At 47.6% G+C, this 26,198-nt stretch overlaps 1 protein-coding gene across 4 annotated transcripts in view; it reads left to right on the plus strand.

Moving 5' to 3' along the window:
- Positions 1–25,966, plus strand: part of KCTD15 (potassium channel tetramerization domain containing 15) — a 43,729-nt gene extending 17,763 nt beyond the window's left edge. For all 4 annotated transcript variants that reach the window (XM_056500569.1, XM_056500568.1, XM_056500570.1 and 1 more), the window contains exons 3-5: positions 11,053–11,197; positions 18,466–18,771; positions 23,934–25,966. In XM_056500569.1, coding sequence (XP_056356544.1) covers positions 11,053–11,197; positions 18,466–18,771; positions 23,934–24,089 — 607 coding nt within the window. In that variant the 3' untranslated portion in view covers positions 24,090–25,966. The remainder of the gene's footprint in view (positions 1–11,052; positions 11,198–18,465; positions 18,772–23,933) is intronic.
- The last annotated feature ends 232 nt before the right edge of the window (positions 25,967–26,198 follow it).

Consider the following 26,198-nt stretch of genomic DNA (forward strand, 5'->3'; position numbering starts at 1 on the left):
TAATCAAAAGTTAGAATAAACAAGAGAATAAACATTATTTGTTCATCATTTGGAGTGTGATAAAAAAATAGGGATAGGGAGAGCTGGATGCAATTCCCAATCACACTTAGGCTTGTAGAGAAATAGGAGCAGTGACAGTCTCCTGTAACTTCTTGCTCCAGAGCAGGTGCTGATGTCAGCAGTGCTGGAGGTGTGCAGTACTGTACTGCTGCAGTTTTACATTCTGGAACTGGGCAAAATAGGTGTGGTTAATCAGTGGAGGACACAGGGATGGGCTGCAGGAAAAGCAAATGGAGCAAGAATGAAAGACAAGCTGGGTTCTTCCCAAATTATTGTCAGCAACAGGAGAGCTGTACCTGTTTAGTGGATCAGCAGACCAAGGAGATGTCTGAGCAGCAGGGGCAGCTGCTTGTAAGCAGAAAACTGATTTATCAGTACCCAGAGAGACTGGGATCATTCCTGTTCACAGCACTGGGGATGTCCAGTTTGGGCACCAAGGGTTACTGGCTGTGTCCAGTTTGGGCACCAAGGGTCACTGGGGATATCCAGTTTGGGGACCAGGGGTCACTGGGTGTCCAGTTTAGACACCAAGGGTCACTGAGGTTGTCCAGTTGGGCACCAAGGGTCACTGGGAATGTCCAGTTTGGGCACCAAGGGTCACTGGGAATGTCCAGTTTAGACACCAAGGGTCACTGGGTGTCCCTGCTCAGCCCAGGTGATGCAGAGCTGCAGAGTTTTGGGCAGTCTGTGTCTGGGAACTCTTTCCTGTGAATCTGGAAATAAAGGAGATAGTTGTAGGAATAAACTGCTCAGCTTTCCTAGGTGTGGGGTCAGAAGTGGAGGTCTGTGGCTGCAGCAGTTCTGATGTTCAGCAGTGTGTAAGGTCACTGTGTTGTTGTCACCATTTGTGCTGTATAAAAGGTTGTGAAGCCCTTGAGTCAATGACATCCCTCCTTCTCCTAGTGAAACATCCTGGTTTCACAGCACCCACACATGCAAAAGATGTGGAGGGCCAGACTCACACCCTGAAAGGAAAATGAGTTCCACTTGAAATTTTCCCTGCATTCACTGAGTCTCAGTGGGAGTTCCACTCTTGACTTCAACAAGTGAGGATTTATCCCATTTATATTATAATATAACTAGTGCCTGCATGTTTTCAACCTGCCAGCATGCCCAGTTGTACTGGGGTGTTGGCAATGGGAGTAATGTCCAGATTTAGTCAGATTGAAAATCTTAGAAAATCCTGAGTTATCCTCCACTTGAAGCCCCAGAAAGCAGATGAGCAGCCAGAGAGCTGAGCTGGTGTTTGGTGCAGCCCTGCCCTCACCAGGGCCCTCCTAACACCATGGTCAGGGAAAAGGATGGTTAAAGGAACAGCAAGAAAAGACTTGTACAGGCAGGAATGTTTTATTTGAAATTTGTATCTTCTCATGTATTAACAACTTCATTTTCTTGAGTGCCTGCAACTCCCACAGACTGAGCTGCAGTGCAGTTCTTGCAGGATTGGGACCTTTGGAAAACCAGGAAACTAAGAGGCTAGTTTTGAATTTTGGTTTAAATTAAAGAATTTTTGTTCTGAGTCTGTTTTCATGACCAATATTTAGTGTAAATTACGTGTTGAGCAAACATGAGAGGCCCAGAATCCTCACAGGCCTCAAATCAGAGCAGCAGGAACAATGGCATAATAGAGGATAAAATATGAATTTATATTAATGTTTTTAATCTTCCCCAACTATTTAGGCAAAATTTCAGTTAGAATGAGGTAAAAGGCACTTTTAGGCACAGTAAAGAATGTTATACTGGAAAAAATCAATAGCACCAGAAATCCAGCTTACATGCCTCTTTAACTTCAAATGTGAGTCTACAATTAAAATAAAAAGAGGAATTCCCAGGCAGATGGACATTACTCACAGTGTAGCAACTTCTGTGTAGTTACTGGATCTCAGTGTATTTCATTGAAATAATAATATTCAGAATAATATTCAGCTCCTACCCTAAACACATTCTGTGTTTGAAGGCTCATAGTGTATTGTAATATTATTTGGTTACTTTTATTAAAAGCAGCAGGTCAGGCAGACTGTGCTGTTCTGTCTCCCCAAAGTGTGCTTGTTGGGAGCAGGGCTGGCAGAACTGGCCTGTCCTGCACTGCAGTAGCACAAACCTCTCTGCTCTGCCCTGGATCCTCACACCTGACGTGCTCAGAGCCCTGTTCTGGTCATGGTTACTCCAGAGCAGCTCAGCCAGAGCTTCCCAAACAGTGGGAATTGGATGGTTAAGCACCATAAATCATGGAAGGCTCCTCATCACTGTCCCTGGTGCAAAAGATGAACAAACCATGGTAGGGAACTGCTAATGAAGAAATGCAGATTGCTCCTGTGTTTGAAATGTATGTTTTCTCCCTTGTTGAGCACAGCAGATGCTTTTCATCACTGATGAGGTGTGGGATGCTGATGTGTGTGTAGCAAAAGGTCTCTGTCCTCTGTGTGTGTGTCTGCTTCCCTTACCTATGGATACAGGCATGTGCCACATTAAATTAAAGGATTTGTGATACAGCAATTAGCATACTAGAAGTGTTTGTTTAGTGAAGTATTCTAGTAGCTGTTAGTGCACTAAAACAGCCAAACTATTGAATAAGGGAAACTGGAGCCATCAGCCTGATGAGGGCTGTGTCCTGCTGGTCTCCCACCCCTGGCAGCTGCCAGGGAGAAGCTGGCTGCTGAGAAATTGGGCCTGATCCCATCAGCAGGTGAAGAGTTTGGGGTTCATACTCTTGTAAACCTGGTGAGAAAGAAAGGCTTGGAAAGGAAAGCTTACAGAACCTCAGCTCCTTGGTCTGCTCATTGTAATTGTTTAACCACTCCTTCCTGTTGGGATGTGTGGCTGGAGGGATACAGGGCCAGGGTGGCTCTTGACTACCAGGAGAATATTTTCATTCAAGAAAAGATACAGGCTTCTCTGTCTGGGATTAGTGTTTCCACCTCCTTGTTTTACCTGCTAATTTATGTCGAGTTGATACTGTTCCTGCAAATTAGGAGATAAGTGTAGTGCATCAAAATATGAATACATACACATTTCCAGGAGATTATATATTAATCTGCTGAAGTGTCTTAAATGTGGAGATAGGCTATAAACAACAAGCATCTCTCACCCTTACCTTGGATGCTTTGTGGTATTTCAAAAATAATAGGTAATTTCCACTTCAGTGGATTTTATTACCTGTTGCTCCAGTGGACTTTAATTGATAGTAAGAGTGAACAGAAAACAAAATTCTCCATGGCTTTGTTTTAACTACAAAATCCATTATATACCTAATTTTGCTTTTTTAATGGTGGCGTAGAAAGAAGAAAGAAAATCCTTCCAGAGCTTCCTAAGAATGATTCTGCATGGTAGATGATAATGTTCTTTATGGATTATTGACTTTTAAAAATACATGTTGATACTGTATAGACTAGCTCTGATGTGTAACAAAAATAGATATTGTAGCCTGAACAGCAAAATATGAAGTATTAAATCTAGGTAATAGATCCTGCAGTTCCTTCAGGTGCTCAATAGTTAATGAATGCAATATCCTTCAGAAGCACAGCAAAGTGAGCATATGGCTCAAAAACTCCTGTGGCATTCCAGGATCTGCACTGGGAGGCAGGAGCAGGAGGTTACAGGAGTTGGATATGGATAAGCACATTACCTTGTGAGTTAGCTCTTGTGGTGAGCTGACCTGGCTGCACTCCAGGCACCACCAGAGCTTCTCTCTCACCCCTCCACAGCTGGGCAGGGGAGAGAAAATACAGTGAAGGTTCATGAGTTAAAGACTGGGAAGGGTCACTCAGGAAATACCATCACAGGCAAAACAGGCTGGAATTAGAGATATTAATTGGATTTATTTCTAACAAAATCAGAGCAGGATAATGAGAAATAAAATAAACACTTCCCCCCAGCCCTACCTCCTTCCCAGCTCTGTCTCTCCCTGATGGCACAGGGAGGCAGGGGATGGAGGTTTTGGTCAGTTCATCCCCCTGCTGCTCAGGGAGAGGGGCTGTTCCCTGCAGGATGGTGGGGTCCTTCCCAAAGGAGAGTTCTGCAGGAGCTGCTCTGGTGTGGCTCCATCTCATGAGAGCAGCCAAACCACCCCTGCTGCAGGGAGAGTCCCTCCCAGGGCTCACAGTCCTCCCAAAACTGCTGGGACATGGCTCTGCCTTCCCACGGGCTGCAGTCCTCCAGGGACAGGCTGCTCCAGCCTGGAACCAGGGCCCCTCTCCCCTGGGTCTCCCACTGGGTCACAGCCCCCTCCAGGAATCCACCTGCTCCAGTGTGAGCATCTTCCCCATGGGCTGGGGGGGATCTGTGCATCCCCATGGATCCCATGGGCTGGGGGGGATCTGTGCATCCCCATGGATCCCATGGGCTGGGGGGGGAATCTGTGCATCCCCATGGATCTGTGCATCCCCATGGATCCCATGGGCTGGGGGGGATCTGTTCATCCCCATGGATCCCATGGGCTGGGGGGGATCTGTTCATCCCCATGGCTCTGTGCATCCCCATGGATCCCATGGGCTGGGGGGATCTGTGCATCCCCATGGATCCCATGGGCTGGGGGGGATCTGTGCATCCCCATGGATCCCATGGGCTGGGGGGATCTGTGCATCCCCATGGATCTGTGCATCCCCCATCGATCCCATGGGCTGTTTCACCATGGCCATCACCATGGGCTGCAGAGGAATCCTAGCTCTGGCACCTGGAGCACCTCCTGCCCTCCTTCTGCACTTGTTTCTGCAGAGTTGTTCCTCCCACATGTCCTCACCTTCTCCTCTTCTCTGGCCACAATTACAGCTGTGCAGTAACTTTTCTTTTTCTTCTTAAAACATTACCACAGAGGTGTTATTACTAGTTCTGATTTGGCACAGCCTTGGCCAGTGGCCCATCTGTGTTTGGGGTGCCAGGGATTGGCTCTGCCAGACATGGAGAAGCTTCTGCCAGCTTCTCACGGAAACCACCCCTGTTGTCCCTCTGCTACCAAAGCTTGGCCATGCCACCCCAGTACACTCCTCCACCCTTCTGCTGAGGTTGGGCTGTACTGCTTGATGCTCTTGGTAGAAATTGAGGCTTTACTATCTGTGTTTTGTTCTCACAGGTCAGTTTTGCTGTGGTAGCTCACTTGTGTCGTCAGGATTGCCAGGTCTGGGGCTGGGTGATGCCAAGCAGTGCCTGTAGGTTGGACACTGGCACCTGAGCCTGCCTTGCTGGAGGGAAGGTGCTTGCCCCAGCAGTGGGAGTGTGAGGAGAAGGAGCCAATGGCCAGGGTGGCTGGAGCCCATGGAGTGCTGGTGACCTGCCTGACACCACTTGGGACCTGATCTGGTACTTGCTTTTGCCAGAAACTCCTTTTGGGAGGCACACGTGGCTGCTTGGATGCCATAGTTTGCAGAGCAGCAGTTCATACCCAAAGTTTAACTCAGGCTCTCACATACAGAGTTTTTCCTCATCACTGTCCAAAAAAAAGATGTTTCAAATTCTCCCCAGCCCAGCACCCTCCAAGCCAAGCTCACTGCCTGCAGCAGTTCTGGGTGGTGCAGATGTTGTCTTTGATGGAAGAGCTGCATGGGCAGAGCCTCACAGGGATGGACAGAGCCTCACAGGGGTTCTGAGCACAGGACAGAGCCTCACAGGGATGGACAGAGCCTCACAGGGATTCTGAGCACAGGACAGAGCCTCACAGGGATGGACAGAGCCTCACAGGGGTTCTGCATGCAGGGCAGCCAGGCTGGGTGGACACTGTCCAGGCTGCAGTGCTTTGCCTCTCCTCAGTGCAGAGGGGTTAACATCACAGCTCAGAGAGCAGGGAGGGAAGGTATGGTGCAACCATACAGCTGGCACACTAATTGTAGCTGAAGTTTTAAACTGAGGCAGATCACAAAACCTGCATCTTTTAGCCATGTTCCTTGCAGTGCAGGGCATGAGAGAGCTTGTGCCCTGGCAGAGGCAGTGCCTTCACACCTCTCATAACTAATGCCAGGCCAGCAGGCAGAAGACACCCATCTGCTGGGCTATCCCTGTCCTCCTCTGGCCAGCCTGGCCTGCTTTTCAGACAGCCTGGCTGTTTTAAGGTGCCTCCCTGGGGAAAGCAAATGCAGGTGTTTTCTCCATTATGGTTTGCTTTGCTGAGAACTTGTGCACAAATCCAGGCAGTTTTATAGAAATACTGGAAATAGGAAAAGTGCTACTGTGTGACAGCACTGTGCAGTGCCCATCAGGCTGTGGCAGTGCCAGCAGAGCTGGCTCCTGGCACAGGCACTGCAGAGCCTTTCCAGAGTCCTTTCCCAGCAGTGTCTGCCTTGTGATGGGACAGGCAGAGACTCCTGACACACACAGCACTGCCAGACACCCTGGGAGGCTGTCAAGTACCTCTGCTTCAATTCATGGCATTTTTTCTCTCCCAGGCAGATAAGAGTATCTGTCCTACCCACCTTAAGCAAGTATTTCAGAGATAAGCAGCACTGTGTGTGCTCAGCAGCAGTGACTGGACCCTGCTATACCAGGGGTGCTTTGCTGGCATGTCCTGCAGGGCAGTTTCAGGTCATGCTCAGTGTCCCATCTCTAAATAACCCTCTTCTCCCTCTCTGTGCCATTTCCCACAGCCAGGCCCAAAAGCCAGGAGCAGCTGAGAGCCCCTGAGCACAGGAGATGTGCAGATGTGCAGGGCAGGAGGGCACACCAGGGGCAGTTCAGCAGGGAGGGCTCTTGCTGCAGCACAGACTTGCAGGACACCCAGACAGGCATTTCTCCCTCCTTCCCCTGCCCTCCCATGAAATTGGGGGAGAGACACGTTTTAATGACAGCTTGCTGAAATGTGCATTCCCTGCTGATTTGACATTGGGCAGAAAAAGTGTCTACAAAATCAATTTTTAATAAATGTAAACAGCTAAATTATGAATGACAAAAATATCACTGAACAGTTAAATATTAATCACGTAATTACTTAAATTAATACTTTTAGTGCAATATTGTGATAAAGAGCTCTGCTTACACTGTGTCACTGTGCACAGGGGACAGCAGGGCCACAGTGGCCCCCACAGCAGGGGGATCTGGGATCCTCATGGTGCCACAGCCTTAGCTGCTGGTTGCTCACAGCTTCCACAATACTGACTGCTCTTCTTAAGACCTCTGGAACCAGATTTATTAGGAAAGAACTTCTATTTTCTGTTCAGAATAAAGCTGTCAAGAAAATGGCTAAACTGGCCCAAACCAGAGAGCAAACTGCTCCACCCCAAAACCTTTCCTGTCCCAAAGTGCGTGAAAGTCCCCAGCAGCTGTGTGTGATGTGCAGACCCACAGCTGTGCTCAGTGATGATTTTTGGGAAGCCCAGAGGTGCTCTGGAGGGAGCTGGGAGTGCCAAAAGCTCTGTCTGATTCTGGGATGGAGTTGGGAGAGTTGCTGGAGGAGGTGGTGTGTGCTGAGCTTGCCCTGCAGCCCCTCTGTGCTGCTGCCCCAGCAGGAGATTGGGCACAGGGTTAGGGGTGGGTGGGCAGCAGCCTTCTGTAGGTACTTGCAGCAGCACAGGGCTTCTTTCCCTGCCCAAGAAACTTAGAAAAGAATTTACTGGCACTCTTGTCCTTGTGGGTTGGCTGTCTTTGTTGTTTGTTTTTAATCTAATAAAAGAAAATCTTAATATCATAGTAAAATTGGTACAAAGCTAGAAACTCGCCCCTCGGCGTTTTGGCGAAACATTATTGGAAATGTAAAAAGCCTTTAGCAGAAACAAGAGGAGCACAAAGGAACAGCAGGAGTGGGATCCACAGGTTGTGTTCTGGCTCTTGGGAGAGGCAGGGCTCGAGGTGCCAGGCTGGAGCTGGACACCAGCCCCGTGGGGCTGAGCACAGGAACCGTCTGGGGGCTGGGTGGAAGCACAGAGAGCACCAGGTGGGAAGAGCACATTGCTGGGAGGGCAGGAGCAGCCCAGGAGGAGGAAGAGGCAGCTGGGAGGAGGAGGAGGGCCCTGGGCAGATGGTGTGAGCCTGGTGGTGGAGACACACTTGGCATCCTTGGGCTTGCAACTGCTGGAGTTGGTCCTGGCTCAGTCTGCTCCCTGTATGGAATTTAAATACTGGACACAGATTATACAAGTGTTTCTAAATTAGAAAGTGAAGCATCTCTTGCAGAAAGGTGGGAATGCTGTGGAAGTGTTCCTTGCTCAGACTTGCCCTTTGCTGTAGGATCCCAATGCAGCTCTTGGTGCCTTGTCTCCCTTTCCCTGTGCCTCCTGCCTCTTCACAGGCATCACTGCAAGTACCATTCCTGTGTGCCCTAAGCAAGTGCCTCCTGAAAATGCCATTAACTGGTTTGTCCACCAGTACAGTACTGTTTGCCAAGACCACTCATAAAAACAACCATTTTCAGGGTGACTGCTGCCCAGCCTGAGCTGCAGCAACATAATTTTAACTCGAGGCACAGGGTGGGTCCCTGGAGGGAGCAGCTTCCTGAGCTGGTACCTTATTTCTGATTGATCATTAGCAGGTCTGTCCAGTGTAAAGCCCTTCCTGTCCCCCTGCTCTTGCTGCCTTGCCAGCTCTCTGCCAGCCTGAGTGCATTTTGCTTCTCTGCTGCTGTGTGAGGAGTTTTGTTCTGGCCACCAAAACCTGTCCATGGAGAGCTTCATGTCCCAGTGCAGAGCATGGAGCTGCTCCTGCTCTTCTCCTCAGCTTCACACAGGTGAGGAATCCTGTCAGGAGCTGTCCATGTGAGCTCATTTTGTGCTCTCACAGCATTGCATTTTCCAAAGGGCTTTCCCAGGTATGGTTTAAACTGGGAGAAGCAGGAGCACTTTCCACACTCAGCATTACAACATGCTGCAGTGTAGTTGGTTCTTGGAACATAGCAGCCCCCTAAAATGTCAAATAAATCCTTAAACTATTCATCACTCTGTTTTTGGGGTGGCAGTTAAGTCTTTCAACACTCTGTGAGTTTCTTTCCCCAGCAGTAATTTTGCTGGTGAAGAAATACAGCTCAGGGCACTCCACAAAGTGGAGCCTCAAAATTCATGTTTTGTTTTCATTACCAAAAAAATGCTTTACTACATTAAAGAGCGGCCCATTAAAATTTTGTACCCTGCCTTCTCTGCACCCTGTCGTTGTTGGCAGGCCTTCCCCATGCCCATACAGAGCTGAGCAGCTTTGCTTCTGCAGGCTCCACAGAGCAAGGGCAGCAAGGGAGAGGAGGGTTCAGCCACAGCTCAGCTTCTTTACATGTGAGATCTCAAAATTCCAACAGCCATGCAAATTTACTCAGTAAATGTATGTACTGAACCTTAAGCTATCCAGTGCTTCCTCTGCTTTCGGTGTATCCCAGCACAGCACACTGCCAAAGGAAATCAATTAACTGTCTGGCTGCTGGACTAAAATGTAACACTGTACAGAGCAGAGTATTTAACTGTCTTGGGCAAATGGCCCTAAAATAACAGTAGAACACAGTGAATTACAGGAGTCTTACTGAACCTTGTGATTATATAAATTAGATGTTGCCAGGTGAACTGGGTGATATTCTCTGATACTGTAGGAATGCTGGAGGTTGGAGAAAACAGTGAATATTATAATTAGGGTTTAGGAGAGGAGAGCACTTGGTTATTCTCACAAGTAACTCAGACTAGCTGTATTGTGGCATGGCCATGAGAGCAGGCATTAGAACCTGGAGCTTCCTTAATTAAGAGGGCAGAAAGGTTTTTTAGCAGAATTCAGCAGAGACTTACAAAGTCCAGTTTTATTTAATATTTCCACATTTTATTTAGATATAAATGGCACATTAATAGATTTACAAATGTATTAGCAAGTTGGAAGATCAGAGCAAGGTGCAGCTGTGGACCAGGGCCCAGGGCACAGCCAGGAGCACCAGCAGTGGGGCAGCAAGCTGCTCCTTCCAGCCCTGGGTGGGCACTGGCAGCACTTGCAGATGCCCCCACGCTGCTGCAGGAGGAGGCAGTGGTCAGCAGTGCTGGACTCTGCCTGCAGCAAGGCTTGATGAGCTTGTTTTGCAGGGCAGGGGAAAGCCCTGCCCTGGTCTCAGAGGGGATTTCACAGGCCATTGGAAGGGGTGGCTCGACAGTGAAACCCAGCCAGCTGTGGGATGGCCTCTCTGGGAGATGGAGGAGTCCTCCCTGGCAGGATTATTTAAGACTTGACTTTGAAAGACGAGACACTGTGCAGTTGGGAACAATGCTGCCCTGTCAGGGAGATGGACTCAATTACTTAATAGGTCGTTGCTGTCTGTCTCCTGCATTTTCCCTTTCAAGAACATACATTCAGCTGGGTTATTTCTCATGGGAAGGCAGAGCATTGTGAGAGAAGCCAGGCATTTGGAAGGGAGAGGCTGCAGGAGTGGCAGCCAGGCAGATGCCTGCTTTGCTCTCTGTGGAGCAGGCTCCTTGGGGCTTGAAAAACCTGGAGTGTGGAGCTGATGTGGTCCTTTGGGCCCATAATCAGCTCATCCCCAGTCTCACAGGTCTTGCTCTGGATTTTTTTTCTCACAAAAGGTTTGCCATGGTGCTCATCCCCAGGGCTGCTGGTGGCGACACTGTGGTCCCTCAGGCTGTGCCATAGGGGCTCATGGCCATTGGTTTATGCTTTTCCAAAACGTGCTGCACTGGATGGACACTGACAGGTCCATGCAGCCCACCCCAGTGCTTGGGCAGCACTTTGAGCAGCACAGGAAGGCATGGGTGGTGTTTGGTCATGGCCAGGAACCCATCTCTGATGGAACCCCATTAGCAGGACCTGGTGGGCAGGGATGTCCAGCAGCCAGGGCCTCATGTTCTCCCCAGAATCACTGTCCCAGCCATGGGTGAGCATTCCAGGGTGCTTTCCTGGCTGAGGGCAGCACCAGCTGGGTGCCAGGGCAATCTCACTGCCCACCTCCCTGCCCTCTGCATGTGTTTGTCACCAAATTAACATCCTGCATTACCTTATGCACATTGAATTGATGCACCTCAATTGGTTGCTCTTAAGCCCTGAGGCTGTAATGAGATTTTGTCTCTTTTGCCCATTTCTTTTTCTCTTCTTTTATTTCAGAATAAGTCGTCTGTTTAATGGCACAGAGCCTATTGTCTTGGACAGTTTAAAACAACATTATTTCATTGATCGAGATGGGGAAATTTTCAGATATGTATTAAGCTTCCTAAGGACATCTAAGCTACTGCTCCCAGATGACTTTAAGGTAAGGAGAGCTACAGTCTGCAATCTGTTTTTTCCTCCCATTCTGTCATTTGTTTTGGTGCAGGTTGGTTTGTGTGCTTGACCTAAACACCCTTAACTAAATGTTGCTGTTTATTTGTTAGGATTTTTAGTACTTGTGTATTACACCAGGGATGCTGTTATTTAATAAATGGACCAATGGTTGTCATGGATACCAAGAAAAGTTAAATGATGAAGCTGTTTCAGTTTTTCTAAACTAATTGTATTTTCTCACATTTTTGCCTTATTTATCAGGGTATAACAACAATTAAGAAGCAACATCAGCAGCTTGCATTTAGCAGGGTTTAATGCTCAGAATCTGAAATGAGTGTTTTAAATTTGATATGTAGAAGACTTGAACTGTGTAAATTTTTTTCTTGCTGGTATAAAAAAGAAACCCTTAAACAAGCCCATTTGTGTTAGACAAAACCTATGCAGATGCTTTGATTTCAGGAAGTAATCTGGTCACAGTTAATGTCAAAATATTCCTGGGAGATGGAATTGGCTGAAGGCTTTTTAAGGAGCAGGACATGTTTTGGTGAAGTCATGGTGCTGGTTGTTTCTTTGGTTGTTTAAAGGTTCTCCTTTCAGCCTTGTTTGTTTGGCTTTGCACTTATGAAACTTCCAACATTGTCACCCTTATGTATGAAAATTGGAAAAGTGTCCAAATGTAGATGACAAGGTTCAACAAAAGCACCAATTCCAGGATGAAATGATGAATAAATTGGGGTGGCAGATGGGGATCTGCTCAGTCAGAGGATGCAGAGCATTGCTAGGAAGGGGAGCTCCTGCTTTCTCTGAAATGCCATTTCACTTTGTTGTACTGGCTGATCACTTGGCCATGAGTGAGTGCAGAGCTGTGGTGGTGGCATTGCTTTGGGGTAGAGCTGGTCCCTGTCCTGCAGACTGAGCCATTCCCACCTGGGCCAGGAGGAGCATCATGTCTGGGAGGGTCTCAGCTCACAGCTTGTCCCGAGGCAGGGGGAGCTTTTGGCAGTCCTGGTTTGGGCTCCTGCTGATCACTGGTGAGGGGCACAGGGCTGGGGAGGCTGTGAGATGGGGGAAACAGAGAAATGAGGGCTGGGGGGGAGAAAACTCTGCAGAGAAGTGAGAGAAAGCCTGTGTGCAGCAGTGAGGGTAAGGACCAGCCCAGCCCTAGGGGTTGTAAGATGGGTCAGGGAAAGGGGATGGATGGAGAAGTGCAGGAGGGATGCTTTAGCAGCAGTGTTTTGGACAATCCAGTGGGACAAGGTGTGAGAAGAGAGGGTAGGAGAGAAGAGAGAGGAGCTTTGAGCTGGTCATGGCCTGGACCAGCATCAGATTTGAGGTGCTCAGGGCTTGGCTGGAGCCTGGAGGGGAGGGTGCCCATGGGTGCCAAGGACTTGTCTGTGCATTGAGCCCTGGCAGGGCTGGGGAGGCTCAGGGAGCTGTGCCCAGCTCAGGCCACTGCTCCAGACCATCCCTTTGCACAGGGCTAACTGCATTTTATTCAGTTCCTCCCTGGGAGAGCTCTAGAGCAAACCCCAGGCTAATGAGGGCTCAAGAACAAAGCAAAGCATTGCTAGGTAGGGAGTAACTAAATCAAAATGCATAGAATAATGCTCTGTAAAGCTGTATTAAAAGTGCACTGTAAACGGATTTAACTTCACAGAAATCGTGTAATTTTGCCAGCATGATTAAAGTGACAGAAGACAATAATCAAAGGCAGCAAATGGAATCACTCTGTGTTTCTAAATGCAAAACTCTATTTAAGGTATAAAACCTGACAGCTTTTCCAGTGAGACTTGCATTAAATGTTCTTTATGTCAAACAAAGCATTATCAAGTGTTTTGAATATTTATTAGTTTTTACCCCTTAATTTAATCAAGCAGTTTATTAGCCTCAAGGTTTAGCCAAGTTGCTTTTCAACTTGAATTGCTGCTCAGATGGTTATTTTGGAAAGTTTGGAATGTTAGTACCACACCAGCATTATTGTGTTTGCTATTTCAGTGTTGTTTTCAGACTAAGTTAACACTGAAATGCAGAGAAAGTGGGGTGAGTGTTCCTAGGCTAGTGATTCTTTATTATCAAGTTTGAGTGGTGTGTTTACAGTGAATATTAATTACATTTGCAACTACTACTGAGCCAGAACTTGAAAGTGTCTCCCAGGTCTTCCTGCTGAAAGCAGCACTCTCATGGTTGCTGTAATTTCCCTGGGTTTGGGGCATTTTAAGGCACATGAGTTGTGCTGAGGAGTGAGTGTGAGTGTTTGGGCTCTGCTCTGCAGCCAGGCTCCCTGTGCCTGCTCTGGGTCATGTCCCAGGGCCAGGCTGAGTGGTGCTGCTCCCTGTGAGCATCCCTGAGCCTGGGGCCAGCACCCCCAGCCCTGGCACTGCCCCTGGAGCTGCTCCTGCTCTGCTGCACTCCTGCAGTCACAGGGGCTCCCCCAGCACCTCCTGAGCAGCACATGGCAGTGCCCAGCTGCACACAAACCTGGAGCTGTTGTGCCTTTGTTTGACTCACTCCCTGCTCAGAGAGCCTCAGACAGAAATGCACACAGGCAGTGTGTGTATTGTCACTCCCTCTCAGAGAGGGGAGGAGCACCAAGGCTCAGCACATCTGGGTTTTGTGTGCATTACAGAGATCACCTGGAACACCAGAGTGACAAGGCCACTGCTCTAATTTATTAATACAGTTATTAAATGTGTGTGCTTGCATCTAAAATCTTCACAAACTGACCTCAGGAAAAGGTGCAGTTGTCATTGTGGAATTGAGCAACTTTCTTTCATACCCAGGAGTCAGATCTTCACAGCACTAAAAATATAAAAGAAACACTGAGTTAGGGTGACAGTTTGTTGTTTCATGTAATAAGGGATAACAAGTAAAAAATGGACAGAAAGAGCCATTTCAGCCTGTTCAGGAGTCAACAGTAGGTACAAGAATAAAGGTGCTGAGAGAACAGCATCAGGTGTGTGGCACAGGTGGTCCCAGTCTCTGCCTGGGCAGCAGATCTGTCCCAGCCACTGGCCCTGACATGGAAACAGCTGCACCCCTGGGTCACAGCTCCCACCTCCTGCCCAGGAAAATGTCACCCTTTCCAGAGGTGACTGCAGAATTTGGCCCACTTGAAAAAAAAAAAAAAAGCTTTTCTACTGAATTTTTTTGTGAAAGGCAAAAGGCTGCATCTTTGAAAGATCTGTTTGTGTTTGCCATGAGATCTAGATGTGGGCCAGGAGCTGTGGCTGGAGAGGGGCTCTGTGCATCCCTCCTGCCTCTGCCTCTCTGAAGGGACCTGGCGGAGCTCCCCCAGCAGCTCCTGCAGCAGCCACGGGAGCCTGGAGGCTCATGGTAGCTCTAAAGGCTTTTTGTGCTGCTTCACAGGAAAATTAGAGGCTGTGCTGTCTCCCCTTTCAGGCTATCAGAGAGCACCCTGCTTGTGACTGCCACTGGGGGTGGGAGTCACCCTTGAGTAAAATGTGTTCCCAGGCTAAACAGGAGCAGCTGCACTATCACAGTGCTTGGCTCTGGTGCTGCTGTTAGGGAGCTGGGAGCACAGAAATGATGCTGGCAAGAGATGGGAGATGCATTAGTCCTGCAGGACAAGGAATTCCTGGGTATTGTACAAACCTGCTGTGGAGTGCTCAGAGCTCTGCCCTGCCCCAGGCTGGAGCCCGTGGAGAGGGTGCAGTGTCCATGTGCAGGGGTCAGTGCTGCCCTGGGGCAGGAGCTGCTCTGGGGCTGGGTTTCACTGAATTTCTGTGCCCTTGGCCACTGTGCCTCTCGTGGAAGGGGCTGGGAGGATTCATGTCTGCATCTGCCTTTGATACCTTATCAAAACTAACAGCATGGAAATGTTTTCATGCAGTTCCTGTGGCACCTTCCTGGTGGGTTTAATTCTTCCACTCTACATTTCATATTAAACTTCAGTGAATCTTCAGGGTAGAATTTGATATCTGCAGTGCAAGGGTAGGAATACCTGTGCCAGTATTACCTGGGCACCCCAGTCATTCTGTGCAGCTAGTCCAGAGCTGGGCTTTCCCAGACTGGTCACAGACAGAATTCTGAACACTCTATAAAAGCTGAAGGGAAAGGTGGGCTTGGTGTGCAGAGCCCGTGACCCTGCCCAAGCACAGGGTTTGGAGAGCTGGACCCCCATGCTGTGAGCCACTCATGCTGTACTCCTGGGTTTGTGAAATCCTCTTCCCTCCTTAAACACACGGTCAGATTCCCTCAGGATGCCCCAGTCCCTCCCTGCAGAAAGGCCAAATGTCCCACAGGAGGGGCAGAGCAGGGTGTGGCAGCCTCTGTGCTGGTGGCTGTGGGTCACACAAGGTGTCCCTTCCCAGCACTGCCACTGGTGCCCGCAGTGAATTTCTCTTGCCTGCAGAAGACCCTTCTTTATCCCCTGCCCTTGTTACTGTGCTACAGCACAACAAATTCCCTCTGTTGGCACTGCCAGTAGGTGCCTGATTCCCTGGCATCACCTGCTGGCACCAGCACACCCAGTGCCCAGGGTCTGTTACTGGGCCCTTCTTGTGCACAGTCCTTCCCATGTTAGTGCTCAGCCCAGGTGTGGAACAGACACAGGCACGAGTCTGACTTTGGGACCAGCCCAGAGACAAACCCTGGCTCAGCCCAGGCTGCTGTGGCAGTGCCCCCTTGTCCCACAGAGCCCAGGATGCTCCAGCACAGCCCTGATTCCCACACAGCCTCCCCAGGTGTTGCTCTGTCACTCTGGGAGCAGCAGTGTTTTCTTCTCACAATCAGAATGTAAAATTGATCCTGTTCATTTTAGGGCAGATGGCAGCTAGCAAGAGTCACTACAAAGCTGCAGGTGATGGTGGGCTCAGTTGGCTGTGGGAGAAGTAGGGGTGCTGTGATCCTGGTTCTGCTTGGTTTTTGGCATTGCTGTTGTGGCCTGAGGGTGCAGGACATTGAAGTGAAGGGTTCAGGAACTGGCTGGTCCAAAGCCAGTGAAGGCAGTCACAGACTCTGCAATGTGATGGACTTCACATCCAGCCTCAGGAGCACTGTACTGCTCTCTGCTCTCAAAAATTAAGGGCTTTTTTCTATCACTGTACCATCTCTTCCAGGTTTTACTGTGGAGTTTTCTTAGCACATATTCACTTGATTGATTTTACAAACAATACCTTATTTTATAGTGTCCATGAACCCAGATATATAAAACTGGTTTTTCAGGACCTACTGAAAAGAGCAGATGACTTTCCATTGCCTTCCGAAATACTGGGTGCTCCTGTTCACTCTACACCATCACATTTTTCCTTAGAATTGCATGTTTCCTTGCTTGAAAAAGCAACCCATGGCACCAGCAGTGCTGGCTAGTGAACATCTGTCAGGCACTGCACACACCTCTGTGAGCACACTTAGGTGGCAGACTGTGCTGATTCAGTGTCCTGCACAGAGATTTCAGCATTTCTTATTTCTAATCTAGGCCAGTAATCCCTGCAGGTTTAAACTGATGCCCTGTTCAGGGAGCATCCCTGGTGGGCAGAGAACAGCAGTAATGGTTGTGGGAATCCCTTCCATCATGGGAGGGGCTTTGGGGCTGGTGCTGTCTCACCTGAGCCCAGGTGGTGCAGCAGCCTCCACGTCTCCTTATCTGCACCAGTTATTGGTTGTTTGCAGCATCCTCTCTGCATGATTTCTTCTTTAATCTCTTGTTTCTCATCCTCAAGCTGTCCCATGGGAGTGTTTGTTGCCCTCATTTCTTCCCACTTGCTCTTATCCTGCTTCCCCTCTGCTGCTCTTATCCTCCAGCCCTTTTTTCTCCCTCAGCCTGTGCACATTGTCCCAACCCTGGCAGACATCAAAGAGATGGAAAGGATTGGATGTCCCTTTTGTCAGGGATCACCTTGCCCTGCCCTGTGAATATTCATGTGTCCCCAGGCTGCAGGCAGCCCAGGGGTGAAGGAGCACCTCCACCACGGTGGGTCTGTGCTGCCAGATTTGAGCAGAGCTAACTGCTTTGGTTCAGCAATACCCTGCAGCAGGAGATTTTACAGGTTAATTCCAAACCACTATGAAGAGTGGCACCTTTTTGTGCTGCATGTTCCCTGGCCTTTGATTCCCCTTCCTCCCTGAGTCCTGGGGCAGCAGCACACCTGTTATTTTTCGTGTCATTTTGGTGCCCATTTCTTTATTGCTTCTTGTCATAGCATTCTTCCCAGTCCAAATAACTTCAATCTTGATTTTTCTTTTAATTTCATTTTCTCTTTCATTTCATGGGTGCAGAGCTGCCCTTTGTGCCAGGTGCTGACCTCCAGCACACCCCACAGAAGCACCTGTGGTGCAGCATTTGCATGTGCAAAGAGCCAGGAAAGCAAATCCAGGAATTTGCAGGGAGGAACCTGAGCTCCTGTTGCTCCTCTTCCCCTGGGAGGCTGGAGGAGGCTGGGGAGCAGAGAGCCCCCAGGGGCCTTGTCCTCTGCTGCTGGTGTGGCTGGCAGGGGGGCTCAGCAGCTCCTGGGGTCTGGGGGTGCTCACACCCTTTGCCTCCCTGTGCTCACATATTTCAGCTGAGGTGGGAAGATCTGTCAGAATTTGATGAGGCAATCACAGAACTGGGAATTGGATCCAGCTGGGAATTGGAAGTGCCCAAAGCCCAGGTGAAGTGCTGGACAAGTGGCAGGGCAGAGCTGCTTCTTTTCAGGCACTGGAGCACAGAGCTGGGCTCCAGCCAGCAGGGTGGCCACTGCCTCCATGGCATTTACAGGGCTCCAAATACACTTTAAATACATGAATAGTCACCAACTGCAGGCAGCAGCTCAGCTGCTGGAGCTGAATTTCAGCCTCAGCAAAGACAGGTGAGAAGTGAAGCTGAACTGACATCTCCATCTCTAACGTGAGAGAGGGGAAGGCTGAGATTGCTGTGAGATCAGAGCTAGCAGAGTGCAGATCAGGGCTTGGAACATTTTCCCTTACATCAGGAAGCTTTGTTTATTCAACCAGCTATTTTGATTTCTTAATCCAAGAGTCAAGCCTCCTGGCATTGAGCTTGTGGGATAATAAATGAAGGGATAATTCAGTGCAATGGGAGCTTCTCAGTCAGCTCAGATTGAGCAGCAGCCCTGTGTGGTTTTCTGTGGAGGTGTGAGTACCTGGGTACCTGTTGCCTTTGCTCTCTTGCTGACAATACATAAGCCTAAGTAGGTCAAACAGGAACAATACTCATTTTTAAAAGAGAACTATAAGCATTTCTAGTTTCTCTCTCTGCCTCTCTTTTTTTTTTTCTTTTTTTTTTTTTTTTCCCAGGACTTTAATCTTTTATATGAAGAAGCAAAGTATTACCAGCTGCAGCCAATGATTAAGGAACTGGAGCGATGGAAACAAGAGAAAGAACAAAGGAAACATTTCCAGCCTTGTGACTGCTTGGTTGTAAGAGTGACTCCAGATCTGGGGGAAAGAATTGCATTGAGTGGAGAGAAGGCTTTGATAGAAGAGATCTTCCCAGAGACTGGGGATGTCATGTGCAACTCTGTGAATGCAGGCTGGAACCAGGACCCCACCCACGTTATCAGGTTTCCCCTGAATGGATACTGCAGGTTGAACTCCGTGCAGGTAATGCAGGAATGGCCTCTTGTGCTGCCTCACCCCTGGCTGGGCTGCTTTCTTACTTTGTCTTCTTCAATTCTGTGCAAATTATTTGCTTCTGCCCAATTACTTTCAGTGCTTCTACTGCAAGGAAACATTTTTCTGCCTGGTGAGATCACAGTCTTTCAGGTTTTCCTAAGTCTAAGCAGAAAAATACATTTAGATTTTGTGTATGTTAGTGCCATGCTGGCCTCATAATGGTGTTATACTGATAAATGCTAATTTTTTTCATCAATGTATAGCCTTTGGCAGTTTTTTTTTTTCCTCCAAAGTGCCTCTAGGAAGAAAGAGAGAGTTCCAAAAACTACAAAAAAAATCTCCACACCATTTTATAGAAAATGCAACAATGTGTAAATGCATAATTTATGTCTCACTCATAATTAAATGATGGTGCCTGCGGGATGGACTTAAAAAAATTGATCTCTGCACTTTTTTTTTTTTTCAAAAGGATGTTCTATAAAAATTGCCCAGAGTATTTTAAACAAAAATGTATTTCATTTTACACTCAGAGTTTTGACATTAGGTTTAAAATTAAACATATGAAACAAAAGAAGATAACTGGACAGATAGGTGGATGGATAGGAATAAATGCATGGTCTGTGCTGGGGCAGCAGTGCCATTCCCAGGGATCCCAGAGGGATTGTCAGAGCTCTGCTGCTGGGCTGTCCTGGCTTGGGCTTTGATTTACAGGGCAGGACAGAGCTCTTGGAGTTCCTTTGGAACACACTGCAGATACTCCTGTTTTGGGCAGGGAAATCAGCCTGCAGGGGAGTGTTTCCCAAATTCCCATCCTGTGCAGGTGTGGGCTGGGCTCTGGGAAATGCCAAGGTTGTCTTGATAAACTCAAATCCCAGAGCAGAGCTGGGCTGGCTGGGAGGAGGAGAGGCTGGAGCTGCTGGGCTGTGAGGGGTTAATTCACACCAGGCTCAGGGGACACCTGGGGACACCTGGGCTGCCAGGGGACATCTGCAGGGAGCTGCAGGCACCTGGGGTGGGCAGTGACCCCCTGGGCTGGAACCATCCCAGAATTGGGTGGGTTTTGGTTCAACACTCCCAAGTGAGTGCTTGGTTGGGGTTAGTTCTGCACAGCCCTTGGCAGTTTGGCACTTGGCAGGGTTTGGGGTGGGTTTGGAAGGTTTGGGATGGTCAGGGGCTGCTCCCTGTGCTGGCAGGGACAGGGAGGTGTCTCCAGTGCTGTGCTGGGAGGAGAGGAGCAGTTCAGCTCAGGTAAATGGGTAGGGAAGAGCATTTGTATCCCAGGCAGGCTGTCCATGGGACCCTGGGAATTCACACGAGGAGTGAGAGGCACTGGAACCCTGAAGGGTCACAGTGACCAGCTCAGCAGTGCCTGGCAGAGCTCTGGTGCCCACATCAGCTCTCCTTCATCCAGTGCTGTAACTCATAGGATACATGTGCAGTAAAAGCTGAACAATAATTACTGTTATTATTTGAATGTGTTTTGAATTCAGTCAAAATTCAGACAGAATCAAAGGGTCTCTTTACAAGTTCATGTCGTGGAAAAATTTTCTGTCAAAGAGTTACAGTATAAGTAATGCTGTTAAATTACATCATTTTACTAAGTTACATCATTTGACTATGTAATTAATAGAAAGTGTTTTCAAACACTTTCTGGAAAGTGATGCATTTCTGAGAGCAAAGGCTGATGAAATCAGCAGCTAATTAGCACTGGCTCTGATGAACTCTGGTCAGCACACAGGCACTGCTCTTCCCCCTCCAAGGAATTTTTTGGCAAAACAATATTAAGTCAAGAGCTGGAAGTACAGTGAGGCAAATGCACAGACTTAAGGAAGATGGGTGGGGGTAGGAAGAGCAGAATTGCTTGCAAGGAATCCCAAAGAACAACACAGAAGCCTGTCTGCTGTTTGCTGAGGTGATACATTACTTCTGGCTCCCTGTGCTCTGCTCAGTGTATTTGGTAGCACAATTGCAATATTGATACTTTTTTTCTATATTTGAAAAATATTTTCATTACATGCTTTATATCAAGAACTATGCATATAAAGCAAAGAACATGAACATTTAATAGGCAAAAAAATGCAGTAACTCTTAATTTTACACCCATTTGTAATTATATATAGGTATAAGTTTTTTTCAACTCCTTTCAAGAGGTTCTGGTGGGAATTATGAATTTACCTTAGAGAAAATTCTGTGATAGTTGTCAATGTTGGACATTAGGTCTTCATAATTAAGAATGTATTTGTTAATATTCTGCAGAATTTAAATGAAATGCACTATGTGAAAGGATCAGGTTTCCATTTGGAAAACTTTCAACAAAATCAGATGTGCTTGGAATATTGGAAGACAGCATATATTAAATCTGAGCACAAATCCTCTGTTTAATAATGTGCATGTGTCCCTGTACATGGGAGAGTCACAGCTGATACTCAGGTTTTGGCATATTCTCTTTGGAGGTTTTCAGCAGAGATGGTCACCCCTTTCCCCCTGTCCATATCTTACCTTCAGAAGGAAGAATGTGTATAGAGTCAAATTTAAATGGGATTTAAACCTGTCCATGTTCAAAGTGCTGTTCAGTCTCATGCACAGAAGCACTGAAAGGAGCTTTTCTCCCTAGACCTGAGCTCAGCCTCATCCCAGTGACACTTGAAACTGCAGTATTTAAACATCCTCAGCACTGATTACAGGATTTGGCCAGTTCTGTTTCTTGCTGGGAAAATTGATGATGCCAAGGTTTTTAACACCAGATTATAGCCTACAGTCTGCTCCTTCCAGCAGAAGGAAAGACCTTCTGCTCAGTACTGAGCAGAAATGAATGGCTTTGTGGGGTGTGTGGTGCTCTGAGGTGCGATGTCTGTCTGGGCTGGGTGTCTGCAGAGAGGCTCAGTGAAAAGGAATCCTGTGTTAACATCCAGTGAAAAGGAATCCTGTGTTAACATCCAGCTTTCCATAGCTTTGGTCTGAGGCAAGCCAAGGGCACCCCCCTGCTTGTTCTGTCTCACAAGCAAATTGATTTAAAAAACTTCTTAGCAAGGATTTTGAAGTCCCATCTCTCTCAGAAATCTTACCTGTCAATGCTCTGTTCCCTATCCAGTTCAGGGGAAGAAGCCTCCCTTGCCATGGCTGGGTTTTCTCTCATCTCCACCCTGTCAGGGCTGGGAGCAGTGATCAGATCCAGGCAGGATGTACTGCAGCCTGAAACAGCAGCCTGCTGATGTCTCATTCCTCCTTCCCTCTCAGACTCCTCCTGCCCTCCTCTCTGAGGAGGAACAGTGCTGGTGTCTGCACCCCATTCCTGTCCTGCAGCCTGGGTGAACAGGAGGGATGAAAGCTTGCTTTCTCTATCTTAAATGTATTTTATTAACCCACTCTCCTGCCTCTTCTTTCCTTCTCTTCCACTTCATTTTTCTTCCATGATCTGCTGTGCTTTTTTGATCTTTCAGTTCTACTACTTCCTCACAGTGTAGAGTATGTAAAAATCAGGGCAAAAGTCAGGGAGATTTGGCAGATGTGACTTTGTGAGAATGTTAAATCCCTGTGTCCCAGGGCCAGGCAGAACTCCTCAGGCAAGTTGATTTTCAGCAGACTCTGCATGACTTAGGCAAAGCTCTGCTGGAGCAGCCTCTTTCCTTTGCCTGTCCTTAGAGCCAGGGTAGCAAGAGTAAAACAAGTAAAACTCCAAAAGAGTTAGCCCTGAAAAGCCAAACCCTGGATTAAATGCAGCTGGATAACACAGGCAGCCCCTAAGGAGGGATGGAAGGGATTAGAGCCAGCAGATGCTGCTGCCATGGTTTGCACTGCACCAGGACACCACCTTGGACACAGCTGTCCTTCTAAAATCATGTTTCTGGAAAAGGCAGAGCCCACACTCAGGCAGAAGTGGTGAAGCACAGTGGCTCTCATGGATCTGAGTGAGGGCAGTGCTCTGGTGCCAGCACTGGCTGCTACAGGGACACTGAACACAGACCAAACTCCTCCTGGAACCTCAGCCCAGCACAGCAGGAGCTGACTCTGGAGGTGATGTATTGTCAGACACTTCTCTAGGACAAAGAACAAGTTTCAGAGGGCTTGGTCCAGGTTGCTGTGGACACAGAGGTGTCACACCTCTGGTGCTGCTGTGACCAGGATCCTTGGGTTTATTAAACCATGGGGTCACCTCCCTGTTCCTGGTGCTGCCACAGTGGGAGCCACACTTTGGGTGAGGCTCTTGGAGAGGAGCACAGGCTGCTCCTGGGTGGCATTTATCAGTAGAAGAAAACACAGCACCCATTCTTGCAGGCTGCTGCCCAGGACTCAGGAGAGCCTGAGTGGGTCCTGCACTGTGATGTGCCCAAGGTGGGTCTGGCCTCTGCCCTCCCCTGACTCTGGGAAAAGCCTGGTGTGTCCTGCTCTGCTGGGAAGCCAAATATCAGCACTCTCACCATGTGAAAAACGCCCCAGTCCCAGTGCCAGGATCAGTGTGTCCTGGGGAAATGTGCTGTGTGACAGGCACAGAAATTAAAGTTGCCTCTGGGTTCCTTAAATTCATGCATCTAAATTGCACCAACTTTTCTTTAGCAGGAGAAAGAGAAAATATGTATTTGGGCAGTAGAGATTAACCTCTTTCTTGGGCCAGAGCATTTCCCTGTTTTCCATGTCCTGGCTCTGCATCCTGTCCCTGCTGTGCTTTGCTCCCTTCCAACGAGGGCACACAGCTGTGATTGCCACAAAGATCTGGTGGATGTGTTATTTGAGCTCCCAATACATTTTCATCTGCCAAGGAAGAGCTTCTCAGCCTCCCTCTCTCTCAGACTCTTCATGGTACTAATGAATAATTGGCACTTTTTATTAGAACTTAAACCTGATGTTGCTTTCTATAAGGAACGAGAGTATCAGTATCACCACAGTCCAGTATTTTACTATATAATGTACTAAGCTGCTCTGCAGAGTGCTTATTTCTTTGATTAATTTTTGTTTTCTACAGAGGTTTGCTGAGAGCGAGACTTTAATCACAGTATAGTCATTTAACAATAAGTTATAGAATTATAGCTGAATAATATTCATTCAGTGAGGACTCGAAAGACTAAATCCATCATTTAGATCTGGTGCTTCTGAATGCTTTCATCACTAAAATTTGCTAAATATTAATCTGGTTTTTTCCCTCCACATTGCAGGTGCTGGAAAGATTGTTTCAGAAGGGATTTACCGTGGCAGCTTCCTGTGGTGGCGGGGTGGATTCCTCCCAGTTCAGCGAGTACGTGCTGTGCCGCGAAGACAGACGAGCACAACCCACCCCAACAATCAGAATAAAACAGGAGCCCCTGGACTAGACCCTCCCCTGCCCCCTTTGTAACCATAGAAGTGTTTAATAGTCCCTTATGTGAAACACTAAGGATTTGCAAAACAGTATTAGCAAACTTTATGTTGCCAATTAGTGGTATTCTGAAACTACCTGTCACGTAGCCAGCCACGGAATGCAAAACCCGTTGTTCACGGTGGAGTTCCTGAGCACGCTCAGCACGGCAGGGCTGGGATGTTCTTTGGGCTGAGCAGCAGTGGTGTGGAGCAGGCAGAGCTGCAGAAGCCTGGCCCTGCACTGGAGTTGTGCCATGGGAGCAGTGGAACGGAGCAGCAGAGCCCAGGGACGCCCCAGAGCTGCGCTGCGGGGACGGGGTGGCTGCGGGAGGAAGAACCCCAAAAACTGCACTGAGAACCTTCCCTGAGTGCCCCTCCTCCATATCAGCTGTGCTTTACACCCCAGCATCTCGGCCACCTGGTGATTGTACTCACCCACATCAGCAAATGGCTTATTTTTATACTCCATTTCCAGCTGAGGTCTCTCTCTGTGAACAGGATCCAGAACCAGGAGAGGACTGATCCATAGTCACTGGTGCTCAGTACTAAACCCCCCCACAAACCAAACCAAACAAGCGACAAGAAATTAGACAGGCCCACTTATGGCAATATCTGCAAGAGTAGGGATCTGGAAGCACAAAATGAAATGCCATCCACCATCACACGAGGGTCACACACCCCACGTGCCGCTGTAGCTCTTCTAAAGCCAATCTTGTTTTGACACAGCAGCTTTTAAGTTTTGCATCATCAAAGAAGCGTGGTTCTACCAAGCAAGCCACCCCTTGTTAATCATTTACTGACCATGTTAGAAGCCCACATTTAGCAGGAAAATTTAAGATTTTTGGACAAGCCCGCTCTTTATGGATTTGGAATTCTTGCAAAGAGTTGTTAAAACCCTGTATTGCCATTGCCAGATGAAAGCAGGCTGCCTTCAGTTTAATTTTTTTTATTTTAAATTATTATTAAAATTCTGTAGCTGCCCTCTATCTGTGTAACTTTGTAATGAAGTCAGGGGTCTGTCTGCAGGAGGGTCCTGCTTCTGCCAGGACTTGGCACTGACTCACAGGGCTTTCTAACTCAGGAGACAGCACCATGCTTGCAGGTGCCAGGTTATAAATAGCATTCTGCTAAATTCTGTTTATTGGTGTTTAGCATGATTGGGTCCTCAATCACTAATTCATGTGTTAATCACAATTTAGTTTCTCCCACATTAATTTATAGAATACTGTTGTAGATGCTGAATTTTAATTAAACTCTTTTTAAATGCATAAATATGGCCATATGGAACAAAGGACAGAGTATTAAGTGGTCAGCAGTTCTTAATGCAAATTAATTGCAATCAGGCAAAATTTAAAAGTCACGTTTACGACTAGTATTTTCAAAAGCAGGGAGCTGTACTGACTGTCCAAGGTAAAATCTAGGCAGGGGTCTTATTTTTGGAAAAGGGCTGGATACCTGTCCATGGAAAATCAGACCTCTGCAGGTTTTCTCACCTTGGTCACCCAACTCAGAAATCTCTAATGGCAATCCTGGCCACTTGGCCTGCTACCTTAGCAGAACAGTTGAGCAAATCTGTCTACTTTAAGAGTTGTAAAGTTATTTTATTTTGTGGTTTTATACTTGTACGACATTCTAAAGTTGCTAGGCATTGCCATATTTAAATATGTGGCACAACATTCACCTTTGTATGTAAGATATCTGTAGAATTGTATATTATACATTTAATATTGTAAAGAACTTAATGTATAATTGTCATGTATTTGTGTATGCACATTTCTTATACAGTACTTCATGCCATAAACATTTCTGTAAAGTAAATGAACAAAAACAAGCACGTAGGGTGGAACACTCACTGTATCTCCCATGTTGTTTGAAAGAGGTGAGAATTTTTAATTGTGTCTTTTCCAGCCCTTTGCTCCATTCAGCTTGATGTAGCCATGTCTTACAAAAAGATAGACTTGTTTTATTTATTACTTTCATACCTTTAAGTCCAAAGTATCCTTCAGGTCCATTCAGGTTCTTGTTTTTTATCCTGTATCCTCTATCCTGTATCCACTCCTGCCCTCCCTCCAGCACAGGGTGAG

This window comes from Oenanthe melanoleuca, chromosome 11 (genome assembly GCF_029582105.1).
Source record: "Oenanthe melanoleuca isolate GR-GAL-2019-014 chromosome 11, OMel1.0, whole genome shotgun sequence".
Classification (NCBI taxonomy): domain Eukaryota; kingdom Metazoa; phylum Chordata; class Aves; order Passeriformes; family Muscicapidae; genus Oenanthe; species Oenanthe melanoleuca.